This window comes from Petaurus breviceps, unplaced genomic scaffold (assembly GCF_028583685.1).
Source record: "Petaurus breviceps papuanus isolate PSGF00001 unplaced genomic scaffold, PetGlider_PUasm1.0 183, whole genome shotgun sequence".
Lineage (NCBI taxonomy): Eukaryota > Metazoa > Chordata > Mammalia > Diprotodontia > Petauridae > Petaurus > Petaurus breviceps.
Window position 1 is genome coordinate 19,577,922 of NW_027185791.1, and position 24,706 is coordinate 19,602,627.

Genomic DNA, 24,706 nt, shown 5'->3' on the forward strand with positions numbered 1-24,706 from the left:
CACACACACACTTGCACTTTTTTTTTTTAATACTACAGCATTGTACATGGTAGAAATTCATAGTTCCCTATACATCCCACTTTATGTCTTGAGACTTTTTTTTGTTTGTTTTTTGCTTTTTGGAGGGCAATTGGGGTTAAGTGACTTGCTTGAGGTCATACGCCTAGTTTTTGTGTTAGTGTCTGAGGCTGGATTTGAACTCAGGTCCTCCTGACTCCAGGGCCGATGCTGTATTCACTGTGCCACCTAACCTCCACTCTTGAGACATTTTTTAAAAAACTGATGCACAATAAAAAAGGATTTAAAAAAAATCTTCACAGAAACATATTTATAAATATTTTGCCCCTGAGCTTTAAGTGCTTCTGAAAATATAAAGTAAAAATGTCTGTCATCTGGAAAGCTGATGAAGAATATTTTAAAAGGAATAATAGATCATAAAAGTGTTTCAATATGTTTTTAGTATTTACAAGGGGAAAAACAGTTCTAAGGTCAGGTAGTTGATCTTTGCCCTTTAGAGGAAATATCCTCGGAGAGAAGGAAAACTATCAGGCTACTGAGCCTTCCAGTCGGAGGCACAGGATCTCAAAATTCAGAAAGAACGTGGAAGATATCTTTTGTTCAGCCCACCCCTGAAAAAGAAGCCTGCACCTACATACATCATCACCACATCAATTAGTGGTCATTCAATCTTTGCCTGAAAGCCTCTAACAAGGGGACTTGTTGTTGTTGAGTTATTTCAGTCATGTCTGATTCTGTGATACCATTTGGGATTTTCTTGGCCAAGACACTGGAGTGGTCTGCCAATTCCTTCTCCAGCCCATTTTACAGGTGAGGAGCTGAGGCAAACCGGGTGAAGTGACTTGCTCAGGGTATAACACAGCTAGTAAGTGTCTGAGGCCAGATTTGAACTCAGGAAGGGTATGGGGGAACCCTCATGGTTCATTCCATTTTTTCTGCAATCACTCTTATTCACAAGTTTTTCTTTACAAGCCTTAATTTGCCATTTTGGAACTGCTTCCCATTGCTGCCAACGCTGTCCTCAGGCACTTAGCACAACACATTTAGTAGGACTCCTGTAACACGGTTCTTCAAATACCTGAAGGCTGCTATCATCCCATGCCCACTCCACCCCTAAACCTTCCCTAAACAGCCTCAGGTCCTCATATGTCATTATCTTCAGGCATTGCTTGCTCTGGCTACTTACCAATGTCCTTGTTGAAAAGTGGGCCCAGAACTGAACACAATAGTCTGGTTGGGGCAAAACATGGCAGCAGGATCATCATGTCCCTAGTCCTGGACATTACGCCTCTCTTGATGCAGTTGAAGATCATTCTCATTGTTTTTATTAACTTATTTTTTTTCCTATTTTTTTGGAGGGGGGAGGGCAGGGCAATTGGAGTTAAGTGACTTGCCCAGGTCACACAGCTAGTAAGTGTGTCAAGTGTCTGAGGTTGTATTTGAACTCACGTCCTCCTGAGTCCCAATGCTCTATTCACTGTGCCACCCAGCTGCCCCAAGTTTGTTTGTTTTTTTTTAACCTCAAAGATCCTTTTCAGATGAACTGCTATCTAGACAGGTCTCATCCATCTTCTACTTAAAGAGTCAATTTTTTGAACCCTAGTGTAATACTTTATATCTGATTCTTTTTAAATGGCCTCTCACTATATTTGCCAAATATTCTTGCCTGATGAGATAATTTGGATTACGGCCCTATCATCCAATGTAGCAACTAAACCTCCCAGCTTTGTGCCATGTACAAATTTGTGACTTCTACTTGATAATCCTTCCGTCTGTGCCCTTATCCTAGTTACTAATAAAAAATGTTAATCAGCATAAATCCAAGCACAGATCCCTGGGATATTCCGATGGAAATCTCCTTCCAACTTTATGTCAAACTATTCAGGACAATCTTGGTCTAGTCACTCAACCACTTCTGAATCCACCTAACAGCTTCTCCTCTCATCTAACCCAGATTTCCTGTGTCCACAAGGGAAAGATGGGAGGCTTTGTTCAATGCTCTGCTGCTATCTACATAGATAATACCTACAGCATTCCTTTGAGCTACCAGTAATGAACAGAAATGAGGTCTGATTTGTTCTTGATAAAGCCACCCTCGCTCATTATCACTGCTTCCTTTTTCAGATGTTCACTAACCATCCCTCCTAGAATTTTATTTTAGAACTTTGCCTAGAACTCAGGTTCAGTGCACTGACTTATGGTTTGCAGACTACATTGACTTCCCTTTTTAAAGACTCAGGACAATGTTTGTCCTTGGGGCAGCTACATGGCACAGTAAATAAAGCACTGGGCCTGGAGTCAGGAAGACCTGAGTTCAAATCCAGCGTCTGAAACTTCCTACCTGTGTAAAATGTTTGCCTCAATTTCCTCATCTGTAAAATGAGCTGGAGAAGGAAATGGCAGACCACTCCAGTATCTTTGCCAAGAAATCCCAAATGGGGTCACAGAGAGTCAGATATACTTGAACAACAAAGTCCAAGTCAATCCCATAATATCTCCCCCGTTCACCACGATCCTTCAAATAGTACTGCTCAGCAATCACAACTTTTCTTTCATCTCCCTAAGATGTAGATGATCTGGGCCAGGTGACAACCTCATGAAAAAGAGCTAAATGTTTTATTATTTATCCCTTCTTCTCTTGGGTGCTTGTTGCTTATCCATGTTTGTTTGTTCTGTCCTAAAACTGCATCAAGAATTTCAGGACACCCAACATCACTGACTTCCTTTGTAATCCTATGTAAAGGGTCCATAGACTTCACCAGACTGCCAAAGGGATCCATGACACAAAAAAGGTTAAGAAGTCCTGTGTCTAACCCTTCAATTTACAGATAAGGACACTGATACCCAGGGTGGTTGTGACTTGCCCAGGGTCACACAGCTATGCTTACTTAGTGACCTAATCTCTGATTTCTTCTCTTGGGCAGGCTTATAAATCAGGAGAAAGTACCCTAAAAAAATCCATTCTAGTTCATGGCCCAAGTATTAGTTCACTATTAAGAATTAATAAATTGGCATTCATTCTGGTTTATAGATCAGCCTCTTTGAGTTTGGTTTCTGTGAACCAAGCTTCTATGGCTAGGTGATTCCTGGGTAAATGAAACATTTTAGTTTTTGAGCTTGTAAAGTTGAGGACCAGACTCTCGACTGTATTACCTTCCATAAGTGTAGTTTGAGAGGCAACATGGGGTAGTAGATAAGGCAGTTTCAAAGGCCACCCTTACTACTTATGTGACCCTAGGTAAATCTCTCTGTTTCCTCTTCTGTAAAATGAGGGAATTGGACTTAGTGGTCTCTAATGTGTCTTATATCTCTAAATCAATGTTCCTATTTGCCAGGTACAGCTTCTCAGGAGGGCTGGCCTCTACTGGCAAGATGACTTCGTAGGAATATCTCAACAAGTTATATCTTCAGGTTAGGGGAAATTGTTGCATGGTTCCAACATCCATTAGAAAATATCTTCATAGGAAGCTAATGTGATGAAAACCAGTTTAACCTGATGAATCACTAGAAACAGTATTTGGTTGCATGGTCATGTCATACATGAAACTCTGTATTGGCCAAGATTTCATGCTGTCACATAACTGCTTAAGGTTAGGAAAGGAGTGAAATCAGGAAGGAAGAGCTGACATGCTGCTCTGTCAGGCCGTTAAGAAAGCTACACTCTAAACACAGTTTAAAATCGAAAGACAGGAAGGACAAAAGGCAGAAGCAGTAGAGTACACAGAGACCGCCTCACGGATTAAGGAATCAACATCTAGCCCTGCTACTGACATCTGAATTGTGAATTTAAAGTCTTTTTTTTTAATCAATTTTTTTTTTTGCTTTTTGGAGGAGGGAAGGCAGGGCAATTGGGGTTAAGTGACTTGCCCAAGGTCACACGGCTGGCAAGTGTTAAGTGTCTGAGGCCGGTTTTGAACTCAGGTCCTCCTGACTCCAGGGCCGGTGCTCTATTCACTGTGCCCCTAAAAAATCAATTAAAAAAATTCTTTTGTACGACTGGAAAAGGAACATCTTATTAGATTTGCCCGTGTTCTCATGGAATTTACCACCTCCAAGAAACATTGATTTTTAGACCATAAAGGAACATTGTTGTTCCTGTTTAGTTGTTTCAAACTCTCTGTGACCCCACTTGAGGTTTCCTTGGCAGAGATACTGGAGAGGTTTGCCATTTCCTTCTCCACCTCATTTTACAGATGAGGAAATTGAGGCAAACAGGGTTAAGTGACTTGCCCAGGGTCACACAGCTAGTAAATGTCTGAGACTGGGCAGATTTGAACTCAGGTCTTCTTGACTTGAGGCCTAGCACTCTATCCACTGTGCAACCTAGCTGCCCCCAAAGGGACCTTCTCAATCACCTGGTATCATGAAGAAACAGGGGCTCAAGGGCCTCCTTCTTCATGAGGCCAGTCCTGATTCTCAAAGCTGCTTATATCCCACTCCTCCTCCCTGCCCCCCCAAAAAAATCTTTGTATTTGCTTTGTATGTTCACCTCCAACTTAAAAACCCCTCTCACAGAGACATTCAGTATTGTTACTGAACCTTTGAATCTTGGATGGTGGCATTTAACTGCCATCTTGAGAGAGTAACTGACATGACTAAAGAGAGGCCTTGTGAGACACTAAGTGGATTAAGAGAACTTCTTTCCAGGGAAGTCTATGGAAAATGAACATTAATTGTCCTCTTTGAAAGCTAATGTGAGTGTGATGCATAGAGGCAGCTAAAAGATCTTTCCTGAGGAGACAGAGAGAATTGACTGTCATGGAGAGAGGGAGGGGAGAGGGACAGGGACAGGGACAAGAAGAAGGAGAGGAAGAGGGAGAGAGAGAGGGAGAGGGAGGGAGGAGAGAGAGAGAGAGGGAGAGAGAGGGGGAAGAGAGAGAGAGAGAGAGGGAGGGGAGAGAGGGAGGGAGGGGGGGGGGGGGGGGGGGGGGGGGGAGGGGGAAGAGAGAGAGAGAGAGGGAGGGGGGTAAGGGAAAGGGGGAAAGAGAAAGAGAGGGGAAAAGGGAGAGGGAGAGAGAGGGGAGGGAAGAGGGAGAGAAAGATACCATAGGAATTAACTGTTATCCTTAAGAGAGTGTGGAAAAACATCACAAGAAAACTGAATTTAACCCTAATTCTTCAGAGAAGACATTATTTCAAAGTGACATTCTGAAGACAATTCCTGAGAGACTTCCTAAAAGAACATAGTGTAATACCAGCTTCCATAGGTCTCCCACAGAAACGGTGGGTACTGTTGTTGTATCTTTAAGGTGCAATGGAATTTGGGAGTGAAAATTTGGGTCATTCTATGAGGAATCTGGGAGAACGCTGAGATCTTAACTAAAACTAAATCACAACTGTAATTCCTGAAAAGAAGACAAAGAAAAACATTCGAAGAGAACTTGTTTCCTGAAAGGAGTTTAACCTTTATCTTGTAAGGAAACGCAAGGAAGAATTCTTGAAAAGAGACTTTAATTGGTATCCAGAGGGAACTTAATGCTTTAGAATTCAGAAGAACTCCGTAGTTAAAGCAATAGCTAAAGGTGGATTTGGCTGTGACCTTTCTCACAGCTAACATGTTGTAAATAATTATTTATGTTTTACGGTTTGTTCCATTTCTGAGAAATGATACAGTCAATAACTTGCTTGCTTAAGCCTAGGATATTAAGTCTGAAATATATAGAAAGATGCACAAACATTTATTGAAAGAGGTCTTTCTAGTTTCATTAAATAACATTATTTAATCAGAGTAGGGGCTCAGAGCTAATTAATTAATGAGAACTGTTGCAATTTTAGTAAACATACCTCCTTAGATGGCCTTAAAGTCCAAGATGAGAATTAAGAAGAGAAATGAGTTTGTAGTATTGTTGCTACTTACCTATCTACACACAAATGGGGTCAATCCTAAAGCCCAGTTACATTGAATGTGGTTCCAGTTTATTTTTATATACACACACACATACACATATGCATATATGATATATAAGGTGCATATAATACATGTGTTAAATAATTATATAAATGTGTGTGCGTGTGTATAATTAACCAGGCTGGGACCTCAGAGTTAATTAATAAGATAGTATCTATATTTGTGGTAATTTATGAGGTAAGACCAGAGTATAGCCCTTAATTGCCTTTGAGCCTATTATAATTAATAATATGTCAAAAAGCAGGATGAAGGATGGGAATTTGGTGTGGTTTTTCTCGAGAACTTAAATATTACTTTGCCCCACATACTCACATTCTCATCTACGAAACTGCTACAGGTGGTTTAGGGTGAAAGCCCTGCTACATGTACATACACATACAAATTCACAAATACATGCATATATCATATATATGTACATACATGCAGCATTTACATATATATGTTTACCTGTGTTTCCTTTGATGGAATCAAAGCCCCTTAAGAACAATGATGGATATCTTTTTGTATTTATATCCCCAGAACCTTGCACAATGTTGGGCACATAGAAGGTGCTTAATTAAAATGTGCTGACTAATTAATAAATAATCATTAATGTATTGTACAAAAGATGAATCAATGGGAAATAAGAAGACCCGGAGAGATAGTATGACAAGAAAAGGGCAGAGAGCAGAGCCTTAGGAGTATACTCAGTGAGAGAACAGGCTATGGAAGATGCCCCAGCAGAGGAGCATTTCTCTCTGAAGAAGGAACAGCCAGCAAGGCAGGAGGAGAACCAAGAAAAGCCAAACCAGTAAGATCATACATATTTTTCAAACATAGAAGCCAACTTCATGGTAGAAGCAAGCACTCACCCTTTTTTCTGGTTCTACTATTATGGCATCTTTATCTTCTTCTGACACAAGAACACAGGTAGCAAAGGATGACTTTAGCATGTTGATAACCAGGTCATTGGAGAGAACATCCAGCTTCTTGACTTGGTCCCCAGTGACATTGGTGGAACCAGCAATTCCATAGCTAGAAAAAAGTAAAGACTGTCAAAACTGAAAACAAGGATGACCATTGAGATACATAGCAGAATTATGGATGTATGAACGGACTTTCCCCCAAAGAAGTCTAATAGAGTTCTGAAGGTAGGGATGGTTTGATGAAGAGAAATGAGGTTGTTCCAGGCTCAGATGTCAAAGAGAACCATTTGACAGAGATGGAAAGATTTCTTAGGCTAAAGTGCAACATACAAGGGAGAGAATGGCTAACAATGAGAGCCCTAAAGTCTTAAAAAATCACCGAATGTTAAAACTGGAAAAAACCTTAGAGATCGTCTAGTCCCTTGATGCCTAGCCTCATTGGTCTTTCCAGTATGGCCTGTCCTTCAAAGGGGAGCCAGCTGGTGAAAGGACTTAATGCTTATGATCAGAAGTTTCAATTAATTTTGTTTCTAGAGCCATTTAAGATCTGTGAAGCACTTTGCACAGATAGTTTTATTTGATCCACATAAGAACCTTCTAAGGTCATATTTCCATTTTACAGTTGAAGAAATCTTAGGCACAGACTAGTTGAGAGAGTTTCCAGTATTCATATAGCCAGTATGCATTAGAGATAGCATTGGTCTCCATGTTTTCACCACAGAGGCAATTGTTAGCAATTAATTACAGAGCTCTGTGAAATGGACTCAAAACAATGGTCTCCTTTTTCATGAGCTTCCAGTTGGGCTATACATCTGTCTTCTATGGTTCAGCATCATAGGCTATCTCCAGTTGCCCAAGTCTTGGCATATGCCATTGAATTGTACCAATTTTGTATCTCAACCTGAGTGACAAACTCTATCTACCAAAGGGATACTAGAACATTGGCATGGATTGGCGTGTGAGATCCCAAAGGAAGATCCCCTAGATTACCTCTGGGAGACAACTACATATTCATTTTCCTTCTCTTACTGCAATTATTACTGATAAAAATCATAACTGATATTTATATCAGACTTTAAGGCTTGCAAAGCAGTTTACACAGATTATCTTGCTTAACTCTCACAACTCTGAAGTCCACAGCTGCTTTTATTGTAACCATTTTAAAACTGAGGAATCAGAGATTGCGATTTTATTGGCTATCATGGGCCTCAATGCTTTGAAAAATCTAAAGTACTTTTTCTTTCTGTTTATTCATTCCTCATAGGATTCCTGTGATGCTCATTAACAATATTTGTATTAGAGACAAGATTTAGAAAATTTGCTTAATGGTTTCAAAAGAATTAGTAATAGAGCTAGAATTGAAATCTTCATGAGATTCTCTGTTCCCCCTGATTACTCCTCAGTGCCAAGGAGGCATCTCCTGTTTAGTCCACGAGAGTGAACCAACTATACTTCTCCAAAATTAAGTTTCCCCAACAAACCAAGCCCAGCAAAACTGTGAGCATCCTCAGAGGACCATAGAGCAGTAAGGAACCCTAGGGGTCATTTATTCCAATGCTCCCATCTTAGAGAAGAAAACTCAAGCCTAAGGAAAAGGAGTGACATACTTAAGCTTCACACAGACCTAAAGCAGCAGTGTCTGGATTTGAATCCAGGTCCCCTGACACCAAACTCAGTGCTCATTCTACTACACAGCTTTTATTAGGGAGTGTTCAATAATAATAATTCATTTATATTGTACTTGAAGGTATCAAAAATACTTCTTTCACAACAATCCTGTAAGATAGGTACTGTAAGCACCATTGTTCTCATTTTACAGTTGAGAAAACTAAGGCCCAGAGAGGCTGAATGTCTCCATGTGGGAAGAGCAAAGGTTCAAAGAAAGGATAGGTAGGCTCTTACAGACCAAAATCCTAATAGGAAATGTTAGTCCAGGAGAGGTAGGAAATCCTTAAGACTGGAGTTCTGAAGACACAAAGAGAAATAATTTAGAGTTGTTGAAAGAGATGAGTGAGAATGCAAATTATTTTTTTTTTAATGTCCAAATGATGGAAATAAGGGCAAGTGACAGAAGATGTACAACAAGGTTCTTTCAGAACAGTGCCCAGAGCACTAAAGCTCAGAAGGAGCTGTGGCTGCTGAGGCAAGTTCCCAAGGACAAGGATGACAAAAAGCATTTGAGGTTTTTACAGTTATATCAGGGGAGAAATGATCACAATGTCCTGGGCATCTGGAGCACATGAACAGAAAGTGGGATGACAATTCTCCTTGTAGAAGACCTGGGAAACCTGCTTTTGGAAGAATTGTAGAGGGGCATTAAAGAAATGTCATGGAGAGGTGGACCGTAGAGCATGCTTAAATGGTCCCTGTTGGTCCGGCCAGCTCGCCATGTGATTGGCTTTGGAGGCATTCAGAAAGGCCTGCCAGCATCAGCTGCTGACTTCTGGCCTCATTCATTTTTTGAGGGTTCTCTGTGACTCCTTTACTCATGGCATCCAGTGAAGGTCAGGTCAAAGGATTGGAATCTCTGACCTTTGGAGTTTCAAAAGGTCCAGAGAGCAAGCAACAGGAACGTGGGAGTCAGATTTCTCACCCAGTGCTGTGTCGATGGCCCAGGGAGCAACAAACGGTTTTTTGGGAGAGACCTGGATGCCAGCCCAGCAGAAAGTGCCATCTTGTAGTCAGGCTGCATCTGGCCATGAACTTCTAGGAACAATGTTATGTCAGAACAGAGCTAAGTTTCAAGCCTATTCCCTCAGAGACTAGATGATGTAGGAGAAAGTATGTCCCAGATGTTCTGGGGAAATGTTTGTACATTTGTTCTTGCTTTCTTTTTGAAGTACATGTTTTTTAAAATAGCTGTGTAAACATGACTTACATGAATATGTGTTTTGCATGACTACACATGTATAACCTATGTCAAAGTGCTTGCCTTCTCAATGAGAGGGGAAGGAAAGGGAGGGAGAGAATTTGGAGCTCAACATTTGAAAAAAAAAGAATGTTAAAATTGTTTTTACATGTAATTGAGGGAAATTGCTAAATTAAAAAAAATAGTTGTTTAAAAGTTCCCTGAAATTAACTGGTTTAATGGAATATGGGCTCTGGTGCCTGGCCTTCCAGCAATGGCAGCAACAGTCAGTGACAACTTGAGCTAATGGCAGTAGAGAAAGAGGAACATCCTGGAACACTGAGAATGCAGGTATGTTCATGTCATTCCTCCGCTCCAATGGCTTCCTGTTGCCACTTCAATCACACTATTCCATTTCACGACTCAGCCCCAACCTCTCTTTTCAGCCTCATTGGTCATTCCTTTCCCGACTGCACTAAGTGATCCAGCCAAATTTGCCTCTATCTGTTCTTCTCACGCCTGGAACGCACTCCCACCTTATCCTTACCTCACTGAGTCTTTCACTTCCTTTAAGATGAAACTTAGGTTTTCTGATTCATCCCCATTGCTGGGCCCTTCCTCACAGATCGCCAGGTGTGTGTATATATATGTGAATATCACCCTGTGATGTCATTAGCCCTCTTCAAAAACGAAAGACAAGCAACATTATATACATATACACACACACGTAAACTTTATCTTTAGTGCATACATTTCATACATATTTTCCATCTCCCCCATTAGAATGTAAGCTCTTTTTGGGTAGGGATTGTTTGATTCTTTGTACTTCCATACCTAGCACATAGAAGGTGTTTAATGTATAACTATTGATGGATTGCATATGGTATTAGGTACTATGCCTGTCAACTGAATTTCTTGTGTTTTTATTTGAAATAAAGGAAGCTTTTGAGAGGGGATGGAAAGTGTTACTTAGAAATGACTATACTTAAAATAAGGCGCTTTTTTTTTTTTTGCTTTTTGGAGGGCAATTGGGGGTGACTTGCCCAAGGACACATGGCTAGTTTTTGTGTTAAGTGTCTGAGGCTGTATTTGAACTCAGGTCCTCCTGACTCCAGGGCCAGTGCTCTATTCACTGAGCCACTTAGTCGCCCCAAAATGAGGCATTTTTTAAAAAGCATAGTGGTATAGGAAGAACAGTTGGCCTGAGCATTTTATAATACTGTGGGACATGGTAAAAAAAAATCCTATTCCAATTGAGTACTGAAAAAGATAGTTAAATGAGTTAGCATTTTGATTATTAAGGCAGTGTTTTCCCCATTGAAAGGCAACTAATTACAAAGAGGAAAAAAACTAGCATGATGTTTTCCACTTTTTCTATTTAAGACCTGGAAGAAGAAAGACCAAGAACAGGGAAGGAAGGCAAAACAATGGTTTGAGGCATCCTTGAGATGAACAAAACTGCCCTAGTCAGGAGAGGTTACTTTGTTAGTAAGAACTGAGCTGTCAATTATTAACATAGATAGCAGGAAAATGTAAAATGACAGGTAAATCCCCATCTGCCTAGAACCATCATCAAGGACGTTTTGCTCAAGTAGAAACGAATGTCAAAGTTACACATTATTGACAATTGTACTTGTTAAGAAAAAGTATTTAACTTGTATTTAGTCATTTGCATTTCTTCAAACTCTGAGATATATATGTTTGTATATATGTATTTAAATTTGTAAAACAAATGTATTAAGTAGTTATTCTTAATTTGGGGGGGGAATTCTAATACAGAGTTTATACACACATACTACACACACACAAATACACACACATATTTATATATAAAGCACAATTGGCTATATTCTATTTCTGCCTCTCAATTACTCCTGCCAATGGAAGTTCTATTTACTGAGATGAAACAGTAGTTAGACTAAAGTAGATAAAAGGTATTACCTGATGGCAATTACTAGAATTGTAAACATAGCAGCAGGCCAACAGAGCTTTTATTTATGTACTTACTATGTGCTGGACACTGTGCTAAGTGCTGGGGAAACAAGTAGAAAAAAAAAGAAAAAACATTCCATGCCCTCAGGGAGCTTAGGTTCTCATGAGGGAGACAAGCATGAAAATAACCAGGTACACACAAGATATATGGAGAGTAGATGAAATGCAATCTTGAGCAGAGGGAAAGGCGTCCTGCAGAAGTGGGGATTTGATCTGAGGCTCAAAGAAAGCCAGAGAGACTAAGAATCACAAGTGAGGAAGAGGAACAGCTCTGTGCAAAGACACACAGACATGAAATGGAGTGCCATGTGCAAGGAAGGGCAAGACAGCCAGTACGACTGTATCATAGAGTGTATGGAGGGACGTAATACATAGGAAGACAAGAAAGAAAAGACATGGGGCCAGGATGTGAAGAACTTTATATGCCAAGCAGAGAGTTTTGTATTTAATTCAGCCTAGCTGAGAAAATCCAATTTGTTTATTGACAGAATATTACAAAGAGACAAGAATTGATAAAGACACACCACCTTCACCCAGAAGACCAGGATAAATTCTATGACATCCAGCCACTTATCAAGATTTCTGAGAGAAGGACAACTGGAGACTGTCAGAGTCCTACATAATGTCATTCTAATATAATTAAATATCAAGTAAGAAAGCAGGCTGGTACATGGAGCTCATGTCCTACCCCTCACCCCACAAATCCCTCCCAGAAGAAACAAATCAGGCAGAGTCAGACTACCCTCAGAGGACGACTGTCTTATGACTTTGGACTGTCCAGTTTTTTCCCACTTTATAGGGAGAATTGTCAGGAAAGAGCAAGGGTAGAGGGCCGATGAAGTCTGTTATTCTGAGAGTATGGGAATATTCCCATCCAGTCTTGACCAATCTTATCTGCAGGCCTCTGGGCATTTGGTTGCTTTCCCACTGGGTTTACTCTGAAGCTGTTGGGAGAAACTCCTACACACAACTTGGAGATAAGTCTCTGATGTCTGTACAATGGTCAAATTTTTTTTTTCCCAGTTAATGTTTGAAGCCCAAGTTAATTTTTTTTTTTTTGCTTTTTGGAGGGCAATTGGGGTTAAGTAACTTGCCCAAGGTCTCACAGCTAGTTTTGTGTGTGTGTGTGTGTGTGTGTGTGTGTGTGAAGTGTCTGAGGCTGGATCCGAACTCAGGTCCTCCTGACTTCAGGGCCAGCGCTCTACTCACTGCGCCACCTGGCCGCCCCTAAAAAAGATTTTTTTTTTAAACTAAAGTCACTGGTACAGTGGATAGAGCACTGGCCCTAGAATCAGGAGGACCCAAGTTCAAATCCAGCCTCAGACTTTTGACACTTACTAGTGTATGACCCTGTATGACCCTGGGCAAGTTACTTAACCCCAAGTGCCTTGCAAAAAACCCTAATGTCTAAATCCAGATGAGCCTGTGATTTGAGCATTGATGATTGATGTAAATGGTGGGAACATTAGGAAAGGAGTCTTCTCTGTGGTGAAAGATCTAGGGACCCTGCCCCATTTGGAAATCCTTGGACCTCAGCTGAATTCTCAGTTACATGCATTCTAATAAGGAAGACTCTATACAGTAATGAGAAAATTCAATGGCATCTATTATGAATATCTATATGAATCTAAAATGAATAATTTGCACTTAAATCTGTTACCCAGGACCAGCTTTTTCCTTGAATCCGTGCAAGGAAGAGGAAGGGATAGAATGCAAACTACTTTAGAGAAGGAATTATTTCAGTTTTGTTTTTGTATCTCCAGTGTCTGGTATGACATCTGGGACTTTTAATAATTTCTTACTGATTAATTGGAGAGGAAGATTTGTTGAGTGTCCTTCAGCACTCCTGTCCCTGGTTAATAGTTAGCTCAGCTGCAGATCAGATCATGTATAAGTCAACCTGCAAACATGTAGTAAGTGTCTGCTATGTACAATGTAGACAAAAGCATAAAGTTATTGTCTTCAAGGAGCCTATGAAGGGAGAAATATGTAAATTATTCAAAATAGGTACAAAAGAAATTCAGGGTAATTTGGGGGGGGGCACTAGCAACCGGGAAGAAGGTGAAGAAAGACTTCATAGAGAAGATGTGCATTGAAGGGAAGAGTAGATTTAAAAAAAGTGGAGGTGAAGAGGGAGAGCATCCCTGGCATGAGGGGACAGTGAGGGCACAGAGATGGGAGATAAAGAGCCAAATGTGAGGAACAGAAAGAAGACTAGTCTGACTGGATTTCCAGGTCCTTCATCAGGAGTAACGTATAACAAGATCAGAAAAGTAGCCTGAGGTCTAGTTGTGAAAGGCTTTAAAAGTCAAATGGAGGAGTTTATATTTGATCTTAAAAGCAGAAAATGGGGGGGAGGGGTTTTATGCACAGTTTATCAGATTAAGGTCTCATATCTAAAATATATAAAGAAATTTGTCAAACACATAAGAAAATGTCATTCCCCAATTGATAAATGGTCAAAGGATATAGACAGGTAATTTTCCAATGAAGAAATCAAGACAATTTATAGACTTACCAAAAAAAATGCTCTAAATCATTATTGATTAGAGAAATACAAATTAAGGCAGAAGGGAGCCATTTTTTAAGGAAAGTCTCTTTAGCAGTTATGTGGAGAATGAGATTCAAATGGGACAAGATTTTCAGCAGAGACCAATTAGGAGACTGTTGCAATAGTCCAGGCAAGAGGTGATGAGGGTCTCAACTAGAGTAGTGGGCATATTAGTAGAGAGGAAGGGCAAATGGGAGATGTTGTGAATGTAGAAATAACAAAGCTAAAACTAATTAAAACCAATAATTGTCCAACTTGATGCTGTCAGAAGTTAATCATCTTGGGACATTTGTGGGGAAAAAAGTCAAGGGAATGACCTTCTCCTACATTAAAAAGTTAAATGATTTTTAAAATTTTCTATATATCCCTCATTTGGAAACTTCACAAAGGCAAAAACTTCCATCAGACCAAGATTACATAGAAAACTAAGAAGGTAACACAGAGAAAAGTTCCAGAAGGATGACCAAGTGCGAGTGGTGTCTAAGCCTATGTCTGTATCATTATCTCAAAGCAACAAGAAATAGGCCTAATAAAATGATATAAATACAAGAGGAAAAAAAGGGGGTAAGGAAAGACGTTTTAAGAAAATTACACTAAAAATATGGAGGAAATTAGGAGGAGGAAAAAAAGGCCTGAGGCAGGGGTAGGAATATGGTAGGGAGAAGGGAGGCACAGTTCATCTGCACTAAAATAACGAGAGGAAAAGACTCCGGAGGAAAATTATTCTTCAGTAATCCTAACTAGAACCACAAAACACAGAATGGAAAACCTACAAGAATCCTCAGATTAGTCAAAAACAAGAATTGAAAAATGAACTAAAGAATAAAATTAGAACTTGGTTTAAAAAATCGAAAGGAGAATCTAAGGTCAGAACAAAGGATAGAAAATTTTAACAAAGCAGAAGACACCACAAAGAAGAAAATGGAACCCAAAAATTCAGTGATGAAAAAGAAATATTAGAACAAAGACAAAAGACAGTAGAAAGAGTATTTATAGGAAACTTAAATATTCCTCTTTCAGATTAAGAAACCTAACAAAAAAGTAAAGAATAAAGAAATCATGGATCTGAACAGAATATTAGAAAATGAAATGTGATAGCCCTTTTGCAATTACTGATTTGAAATCTCAAAGAGTGTACATATAAAAATATACGTCATATAAAAAAACTGCATCAAAAGCATCTTTACAAAAAGTGACCATATTCTAGGTCATAAAGAACTCATAAGCAGGGCAGTTAGGTGGGAGAGTGGATAGAGCTCCAGCTAACATTCCAAAGTCCAAAAGCTTGTTTCCATCACGCTTGACTTGCATGAAAAGATGACAAAGGGGAAACGGCAAGAACTGTAATCACTTCACCTGGTTGACTAAAGTCAAAAGGTATGTGAAAATACAGACATGCTACAACTGCTAGATATTTTAACCACAGAGGGACCAATTAGTCCCACAAGTTCAAGGATCAACTCAGGAACACGTTGAGGACTTTGAAGCTAACAATGGCAACAACTTATGTAAGTTAGAGAGAAAGGAAAAAGAAAACAATTCCCTCAACCCTAAAGCTGGTGCCAATACAAGTAAGTCTTATTTTTCACAAGACAAATGTGGTTCTGGTAAAGGGTGAAAGGGTTTCTTTTCTAAAGAAAGCTAAAATGAGGAATTCAATAAATATAAGCTTGATAGATAGAAATCCCTGTAATCCAATCATGTCATAAACACCAAAAATCTGAAAGTGGATATTTGGCACTTATTAGTTTAACATCAATTCTGTGGTTCCAAAGTTTAAACTAAAGTAACTTATTATCTTTTTTATTTTTTTATTTTTAGGGGGTGGGGTCAGGTGGAGGACATATCCAATCACTGGGTTCTTACTGGTGATTCTTATAGGATATTCACTAAACACTAAACAAAGGTCTAGCAGGGGATATTTTATACCACAAATCTGTTCTTGGGGTAGTGGTTAAAAGTGTTGATATTGCTGATTTGTTTTACCTATCACTCCAATTGGGGGAACATAAAGGAAGGCAAACCTGCATCATTTAAATAAAAATGTCAGCTGACCTTGTTGTATAGTAGAAAAAGTGTTTCTGAAGTTAGAAGACACCTGGGTCTCTAAGCACTAACTAGTCATGTGACCTTGGGCAAATTATTTTAGACATCTGAGCCTAAGTTTCTTTATATATAAAGTAGGAGGAAACATTTGCACCACCTACCATAGAAAGTGGTTGTAAGGAAAACACCTTATAAATCTTACAACACTACATAAAAGTGAGTTGTTGAAATCTTAAGATCCTAAATTTCTATAATATAAGAAGACAAAAAAGAAAAGGTGAGGAAAAACATAGAACTTAGTATATTATCATTAGCTCAACAAGAACTGATTGTAGTCTCATGTGGTACAGCATGAATGAATTAGAATGTCTCTTGTGCTTTCCCTGAATCTACTCTGATAACAGCAAGGATCCTGAAAGCAAATGAAATGTATTTCAAAGACATATTGGTAAAAAAAAAAAGTAACTCCTCCTAGGGTCTTACTTCAGGGTTATTATTATTATTATTAATTATTATTATAATATAACATGACTAAATTTAATTTTAAAAACTAAATGTTAAATTGTAAGAATTCTTTTAAAAGAAATGAAGGAAGGAAAAGTAGTGCGGTATGGCAATAAGGCATACAATACAATGTTTTATTGTTATTTAAAACACCCCTAAAGTCCTACTCTACAAAGTTACCTGGGGTGTTTGAAGATAATGTCAGTGAAGTGTGAGTTCTAACAGGACCAAACTGGGAAAGGTCTGAGTAAGGGTCCATGAAATGTCTGTCATTTAAAGAGTTTAGAGAGCAAGACTTGGGGAACTGGGGGGGAAAGGGTCCAGGGAGAGGGAAGGGGAGAGAGACAGACAGAGCCAGAGAGACAGAGAGACAGAGACAGAAACAGAGAGAGAGACAGAGAGAGAGAGACAGAGACAGAGACAGAGAGAGGTGTTACCCCAGAAATTCTTTACAAAATCATTTGCCATCATGGATTGACACTGGTGTAGTTCGAAGTCAGACAGATAGAACAAGGAAAAAGTGATATCATGAAAACCCAAAGAGGAAATAGCATCAATGAGGAAAGGGCAGTTAACTGTGTCAGATACTGCAGAAAGGTCAGTGAGGATAAGAGCTGAGAAAAGGCTGTTAGATTTGACAATGAAGAGATCATTGATAACTTTGGAGAGCACAGTTTCAGCTGAAAGCTGAGGTCAGGAGCCAGATTGCAGTGCTTTAAGCAGAGAGTAATAGTAGAAGTATATCCTCACTGATGAAATCACAGGTACTTGAAGTCTATGGCACTATTTACTTGTATTATCTCATCTCATCCTCACAGCACTATCATACAAGTTGGGTCAAACAAGTATTATCCCTATTTTACAGATAAGGAAACTGAGGGCCCTAGAGTTCAGATGACTTATCCAAAGTCACATAGCATAATATTGTGACTAGTAACCAGGAAATCTCAATTCTGGTTTCTGGTCTTTGACACTAATTAGTGGTCTTCAGCTTAGTCATCTGTCCAATGAAAGGACTAGACTAGATAAAATCAAGGATCCCTTCCAACACCAAATTTTGTAACTATGAAAATCTAAGAAGGAATTTAAAAGTGACCCCATTTTTTGGACAATACTTGGGATTTACAACTCTCCCTACCCCTTCTCCTGGTCACATACCAGATACTTCATGTTCTTCCCTTTACTTTATTCCATTTACTTCCCATGACCTTGACTTCATTCCCCATGATTTCCTTCTTTAGTCTAGTCTGACAAAAAGGTGGCTCTTCTCACCAAAGCCAATCCCTCTCCGTGTAACTCCAATCCCATCTGCTCTCATTTGCAGGTTGCTCTCACAATTATCTCCTCTCTCTTTTAAATCTTCAGTTTCTCTCTATCTAAGGATTCCTTCCCTGTCACCTATGAACGTTCTCAAATCTTCCATCTGACAAAACAAATCCTCCCTGGACACTATCGCTCCCATTAGCTTACATCCTATGGCTCTGCTCCCCTTGTCATCCAGCTTCCTTGAGAAAAACCACAGACACTCACTGCCTCTGCTTCTACACCATCCACTGCAATCTGGCTCCTGACCTCAGCATCCCATTGAAACTGTGCTCTCCAAAGTTATCACCAATCTCTTAATTGTCACATCTAATGTCCTTTTCTCAGTTCTCCTCCTTACTGACCTTTCTGCAGGATCTGATACTGTTGACCATCCTTTTCTCATTATACTTATCCTGTGGGTTTTCATGATACCGTTGTCTCTTGGCTCTCCTTCTGTATCTCTGATCACTTCTTTTTCAGTCTCCTTTGCTTGATCATCATTTACGTCACACTAACTGTGGTATACTCTTAGGCTCTTGTCTTCATGCCCCTTCTGTTCTCACTTTGGACTCACACTTTGTGACTGCATCAGTTCCCAGAAATGTAATTATTGTAGATGATTCCCAGATCTATATATCGATCAATCAACAAGAATTTATTAAACAACTATAATATGAGAGGCACCATGCTAGGTACTAACAACACAAATATTAAAAAAAGACAGAAAAGAAACATTTCTATTCTCAAAGAGGGGGACAATATGTATACAGATAAGTATACACAGAATAAATACAAAATAAATACAGGGTATTTAAATACAAGGGAGGGAAGAGGGAGGGAGAGCTCTAGTGGACTTGGAAAGATCTCATGTAGAAACGTGATCTAAATTGCGAAAAAAAAGCGAGGGTTGCTGTAAGGTAGCCATTGGGAAGGGGTGCATTCCAATTCTTCTTTCTCCTAACCACTAGTCTTACATAACCTTTTACATAAGCCTTTTAGCTGTTTTCAACTGCACATCACATAAAACGCAAAGGAACTCATCATCTCTCCCCCCACCAAAAACCAAACAAAAACCCTCGCTTCAGATCTTCCCTGTAACTCCTGAGGGCACTACCATCCTCCCCAGGTTCACAAACTTGGGCTTATCCCCGACTCCTCACTCTCCTCATTCATCTTACACATCCAATCAGGTACCAAGTATTGTGATTTCTATCTCCACAAAATCTCTTACAGTCTCTTTTCTCTCCATTCACACAGTCACAACCCTACTTCAGGCCTCTATCACCTCCTAACTAGACTATTGCATTGATTAATCTAATTAATCTCCCAATGCCAAACTTTTCTCCACTCCAAAATCCATCTTCCATCACTGTTGTTGAGTCCTTTCTGACTCTCTGTGACCCCACTTGGGGTTTTCTTGGCAAAGATACTAGAGTGGTTTGCCATTTCCTTCTCTAGCTCATTTTACAGATGAGGAAACTGAGGCAGAGTGAAGTGACTTGCCCAGGGTCACAGAGCTAGTAAGTGTCTGAGGCTGGATTTGAATTATGGTCTTCTGTAGGGGCAACCACACTGGCATACCCAGCATGACTGCTGGCACAGGTTCTTAGATCTGCTTTGCTAGGAAAGAAAGCTGTTTAAGGGGTCAACAATCTTTTTAAATTACATCCACTAGTTCAGGGGAAAAGTCAACACCCTGAACTTCAGAGAAAATACAGGCAGAGAGATAATGATAAACAGACAGGGCTCTGAATCAACTATACACTTTACATACATCCCTAAATCAAGAGAGCCTTCACATCTGAGCATTCAGGGAGCTCTGAACATATGGCTACTCAGAATGTCGACCAGGGAATCACAAGATCCTTCTCATAAGTGAGCCCCCAAAGCAAAACACCAACTCAGAGTACATATACACTTCTCAGAGCTAGAAGGCATCACAACCCTCCTGACTCAGTGCCTAATCAGAAATTAGCAAAAGGTGTGAAAACCTTCCTACAGCCCCCCCCCACCCCCCAAGCAAGCTGCCCTTAATGTACTCCATGTGAGACCTATTAATGGGAGGGAGATCTTTTTTTTTCTTTTTTGGAAGAGGAAGGCAGGGCAATTGGGGTTAAGTGACTTGCCCAAGGTCACAAGGCTGGTAAGTGTTAAGTGTCTGAGGTCGGATTTGAACTCAGGTCCTCCTGACTCCAGAGCCAGTGCTCTATTCACTGCACCACCTTACTGCCCCCTAGGGAGAAGATCTTATATCCCATTAACATTACATCTTCCCAACCTGCACTTTGTCCACTGTGCCACCTAGCTGTGCCATATAAATGTCAGCTAATAATATTATTGTTGTTGTTGTAATCAATAGGGTGATAACTTTCTACTAGTAGTAAACTCCATTTAAATTGTTTTTCATCCAAGAACTTAAAAAAACATTTAAAAAGTTTATCTTATTATCTTGGGGCAGGCTCTATGGCCTTGTCCTACTTCTTAGTATGTTGAATCCAAGATAGAGAAAAACGAAGTTCTCATTTTTCTCGTAATCCTGTGGTTCAAAGGAAAAAGCTCAGATTCTGGTTACAAGGCAGAATCATTCTTAGTTACCATTAATTCATGACAATTAATAATCAATCAGCAGCAACATGATGGTCTAATGCAGTGGTGTCAAAATCAGAAAATTGGGAGAGGGGACACATACATAAGGATCCCCTTGGGGCATGTTCTCTTAGCTGCAAAATGTAATGTCATCTATGTTTCATTCAGTATTTTTATTTACTGGAGTAATGTGTAAATACAGTGTACAGCGAATGAGACTTGGGGCCAAGAAGACCAATGTTCTAATCCTTCTTCTGACACTTGCTAGCTATGTAATCATGGACAAGTCATTGAGCACCTGAGGATCTCAGTTTCTTTATCTGTAAAATGGGGTTAATATCTGTCATGAGCGCCTTATACAAGGTGTTTGTGAGGCACAAACATTATAATAAATGTAAAGCATTTTGTAAATCTTAAGACATTATAAAAATGTCAGCTAATATTATTAACACTATCTGTGTGACTCTGGGCAAGTCACAAAGAATTGGACATGACTAAAAATGACTAAACAACAAAATTATTATTATTTTTTTAAAACAATCGGGGTTAAGTAACTTGCTCAAGGTTACACGGCCAGGTGTTTCTGCGTGGGTGCTAAGTGTCTGAGCCCGGATTCAATCCCAGGTCATCCCAACTCTGGAGCCAGTGCTCTTACTCACTGCGCCACCTGGCCGCCCCCAAAATTATTATTAATAGTGATTTTATCTGTCTAAAATCTGCCAGGTGGATTTTGCAAGTGACCTGTGAATTGGAACACTTTGGTTGACTCTCCACTGTCAAAGTGGAACAAAGAACTGACGCAATTATCTAATTCATTAAAATAGAAAATACTACTTTTAAGAGAGAGAGAGAAAACCACTCATTTTCTAAGTTATTGATAAAAATTTAGAATACTCTGAAGTTAGAGGGGCAAAGACTAAAAAACAAAAGATACATTTCTATGCTTAAGCTGATTCTCCCTTTAGAGATCTAAAGAGTTAACAGATTTTTTGGGGTTTTTTTTTTGGAGAGCGATTGGGATTAAGTGACTTGCCCAAGGTCACAAAGACAGTGTTTTTTGTGTTAAGTGTCTGAGGCTGGATTTGAACTCAGGTCCTCCTGACTCCAAGGCGGGTGGTCTATTCGCTGCGCCACCTAGCGGCTCCTAGATTTTTTTTTCAAATGAAAAACCCTCTTAATTTCAAAGTGCCCTGCCATTAAGATAAATTATTGGGTCCTATGTCTACAGGCTGTAGTTGTGACCTTGAGCCTCTGAGCCTCCGTTTCTTCATCTGTAAAATGGCATAATACTAGCATATCTACCTCACAGGGATGACAGTTGTGCAGATCAAATAAAATACCATGTGCTAAGTGGTTTGCAAACAATAAATGACATAGGAATAATAATTCTTTTAGATAGACAGTTTGTGTAGATCACTAAGAAGTTAAACGTCCCACAGTCAGTATGAGTCAGTGGGAGAACTTGAACCCAGAACTTCCCTATATTAGTGAAATCACAGGTCCAGTCCCTTTTCCTAAATTTTAAGTAAAAAGATTAACTGTGCAATGTTACCTAAAGTGAAGAATGAATAGAACTATATTTTAAAGACTGCTGAGGCCAAAGTATAAGTGGTGATAAAGAAGAGAGAGACTGATCTCCCTCCCTTCAATCCTATTTCCAACTATATTCAGGGAGGTCCATCTTTTCTTGTCATTTATGAAAGACAACTCAGAACATAAGGACACATTCTTTTTTAGGCTTACATAGCTACTATACAATCTTTAGGACTAGAAGCATGACTGAAAACCATTTTGAAGCAGAAGGATTATCCTCAGATAATAATGCTCACTACTGTCACCTGCCAGGTAGTATGATAGGTCAGACTAACACAGCAAGGAAAGCTTTGGTTTTTTGAGTCAAGCCTAGAATCAAATTCTGCATCTACTGCTTACGAACTTCATGATCTCAAGCAAATCTTTTAACTTCTCTGGTTCTCCGTTTCCTCAAATGTAAAGTGAAAGGGCTGGTCTAGACTAGCTCTGTGGTCCCTTTTATTTATTTTCTATTTTTATTTTTTGCATTTTTTTTGGAGGGCAATCGGGGTTACGCGACTTGCACAAGGCTAGTTTTTGTGTTACGTGTCTGATGCAGGATTTGAACTCAGGTCCTCCTGACTCCAGGGTCGGTGTTCTATTCACTGAGCCACCTAGCCACCCCTTTCTGAGGTCCCTTTTAACTCTAAAAACTATGATAAATGCTTATGCAGAGTTTGGAAAAATCTATTTGATGTATTTTAAAGACATATGTTGTTATATCTCACATTAAGTAAAGCCAGTATACAAAAAATTTAGATTTACAACATAAGAGAAGTTTGAGGGTGATTATTTGAAATGACTTGTAATAGGAGATGTTTTCAAGTTTTCTTAGCTCATTTAAAATGATGCTATTCAAAAGCACCAACTGCTTAAAATAGTAACAGCAATTGCCATTGCCCACTTATTGTTGGATTTTTGACCATACAAGTTTACATTAAGCTTTATTTTGAGTAGTAATACTACCAATGACAAGGGAAAGATCTGATGCATACATACAGTGCTTAGCATAGTGTCTGGCATATAGGAGACACTTAAATGTTTTTTGATGGATAAATAGCCTTAGCCCCAAAGCCATCTGAGTAAATGCACACTATGTAAATTACACAATGTGCAATTTACACACTATGGTGCAGTGAGCAAAGTTAGTTTCTTCCTTCACCTCAAGCATCCATGCACTCATTTGTCACAAGAAGCCTTAAAATGCAACATTAAAACAGCCAGAGAACACAGCTTTGACACTGTGCCACTTACTCACTCCCTGTGTGAACTTTTCTGGACCTCAGTATGGTTCATCTGTAAAATGAGGGGGTTGGAGTAGAAGACCCTTAGGTCCTTTCAGGGCTCATCTCTCCTATAAACACAATTGTGACCCAAAAGCCACATTTCTCAGGGAAAACAAACTAAATTTTCCATCCCTCAGTCCCTTATAATGTACAGACTAGAACAGGGTTTTTTAATCTACAATCCTCTCACTGACAAATGAGTGTATCAGTGGGAGAGCACCGGGTTTGAAGTCACAAGACCTTGATTGGAATCACAGTTCTGTCACTTACCTGCGTGGCCTTGCACAAGTCACTTATCCTTTCTAGACTCAGTTTCCTCATCTGTAAAATAATGAATTCTAACGTTCCTTTAGGATCAAAACGTCCAATCCTTTAAAGATAAGAACTTCAGAACAACGCAAAAAGCAGTAGCACTGGCCATATAACCAGGAAGTTTTTTGCCAATTGAACGAAGCTTTGACTACCGCGAGGATTTGAGAGTTAAACAATCCGTGCCACAGATTGGCACCGTTAGGCTGACCCTGAATGGTGAGCCCTGCGAGAAGTGGGTGGAGGAAAACGCTGTCGCGGGACGGGCATAAGGGGATCTAGAGTTACGGGGTTAAAATGGGGTGCTGAATGAGTGGCTGGGGGTGGGGGCTGCCTCAGAAAGGGAAGGAGAGAGGAAGCGAAGGAAGGGCAAACACTCACAGGTGGGCTATGCCTGCTTTCCGCACCGCAGAGGAGATGGCTTTGACAGCGGCGCAGAGGCTGTTAAGCAACTGGGTCATCTCGCCGGTGCCTTTGGCTTTCCTGCCCTCCTCCATGACGAACCGGGTCAGGGTGCTGACATCGGTGTCGAAGACAGACTTGTCAGTCATGATTGGGTTGAAGGAGTAGCTGTCCTTAGGGAAAGAAAAGTCCTGAGTTTAGCAGGCAGTCGGAGGGCTGCACTGGGAAGTCTGAGCTGGTCTCCGTGCGGGTGTGTGCGGGACAGCCTCTTGGTCAGTCAGGAGCAGGTTGCAGAGCCGGAACTTGGGCTAGGTTTGAGTTTGGGGTGTGTCCTGGGGCACGACTCCGCCCCGGGGGAGGTAGGTGGTTGTGTGCCAGCCTTCGACCTGTTTCCTTATTTGTTTTTCTTTTTCTTCCTTTCGTTCTTTTTCTTTCTTTCTTTCTTTCTTTCTTTCTTTCTTTCTTTCTTTCTTT

General features: G+C 39.9%; 1 protein-coding gene across 1 annotated transcript in view; it reads right to left on the bottom strand.

Annotated features, from left to right (window-relative positions):
* LOC138161147 (fructose-1,6-bisphosphatase 1) overlaps positions 1–24,539 on the bottom strand; it is a 37,691-nt gene extending 13,152 nt beyond the window's left edge. Inside the window, exons 1-2 of the mRNA XM_069087986.1 lie at positions 24,212–24,539; positions 6,778–6,940 (exon numbers count right to left, since the gene is read on the bottom strand). Coding sequence (XP_068944087.1) covers positions 6,778–6,940; positions 24,212–24,381 — 333 coding nt within the window. The 5' untranslated portion in view covers positions 24,382–24,539. The remainder of the gene's footprint in view (positions 1–6,777; positions 6,941–24,211) is intronic.
* Between the last annotated feature and the right edge of the window lie 167 nt (positions 24,540–24,706).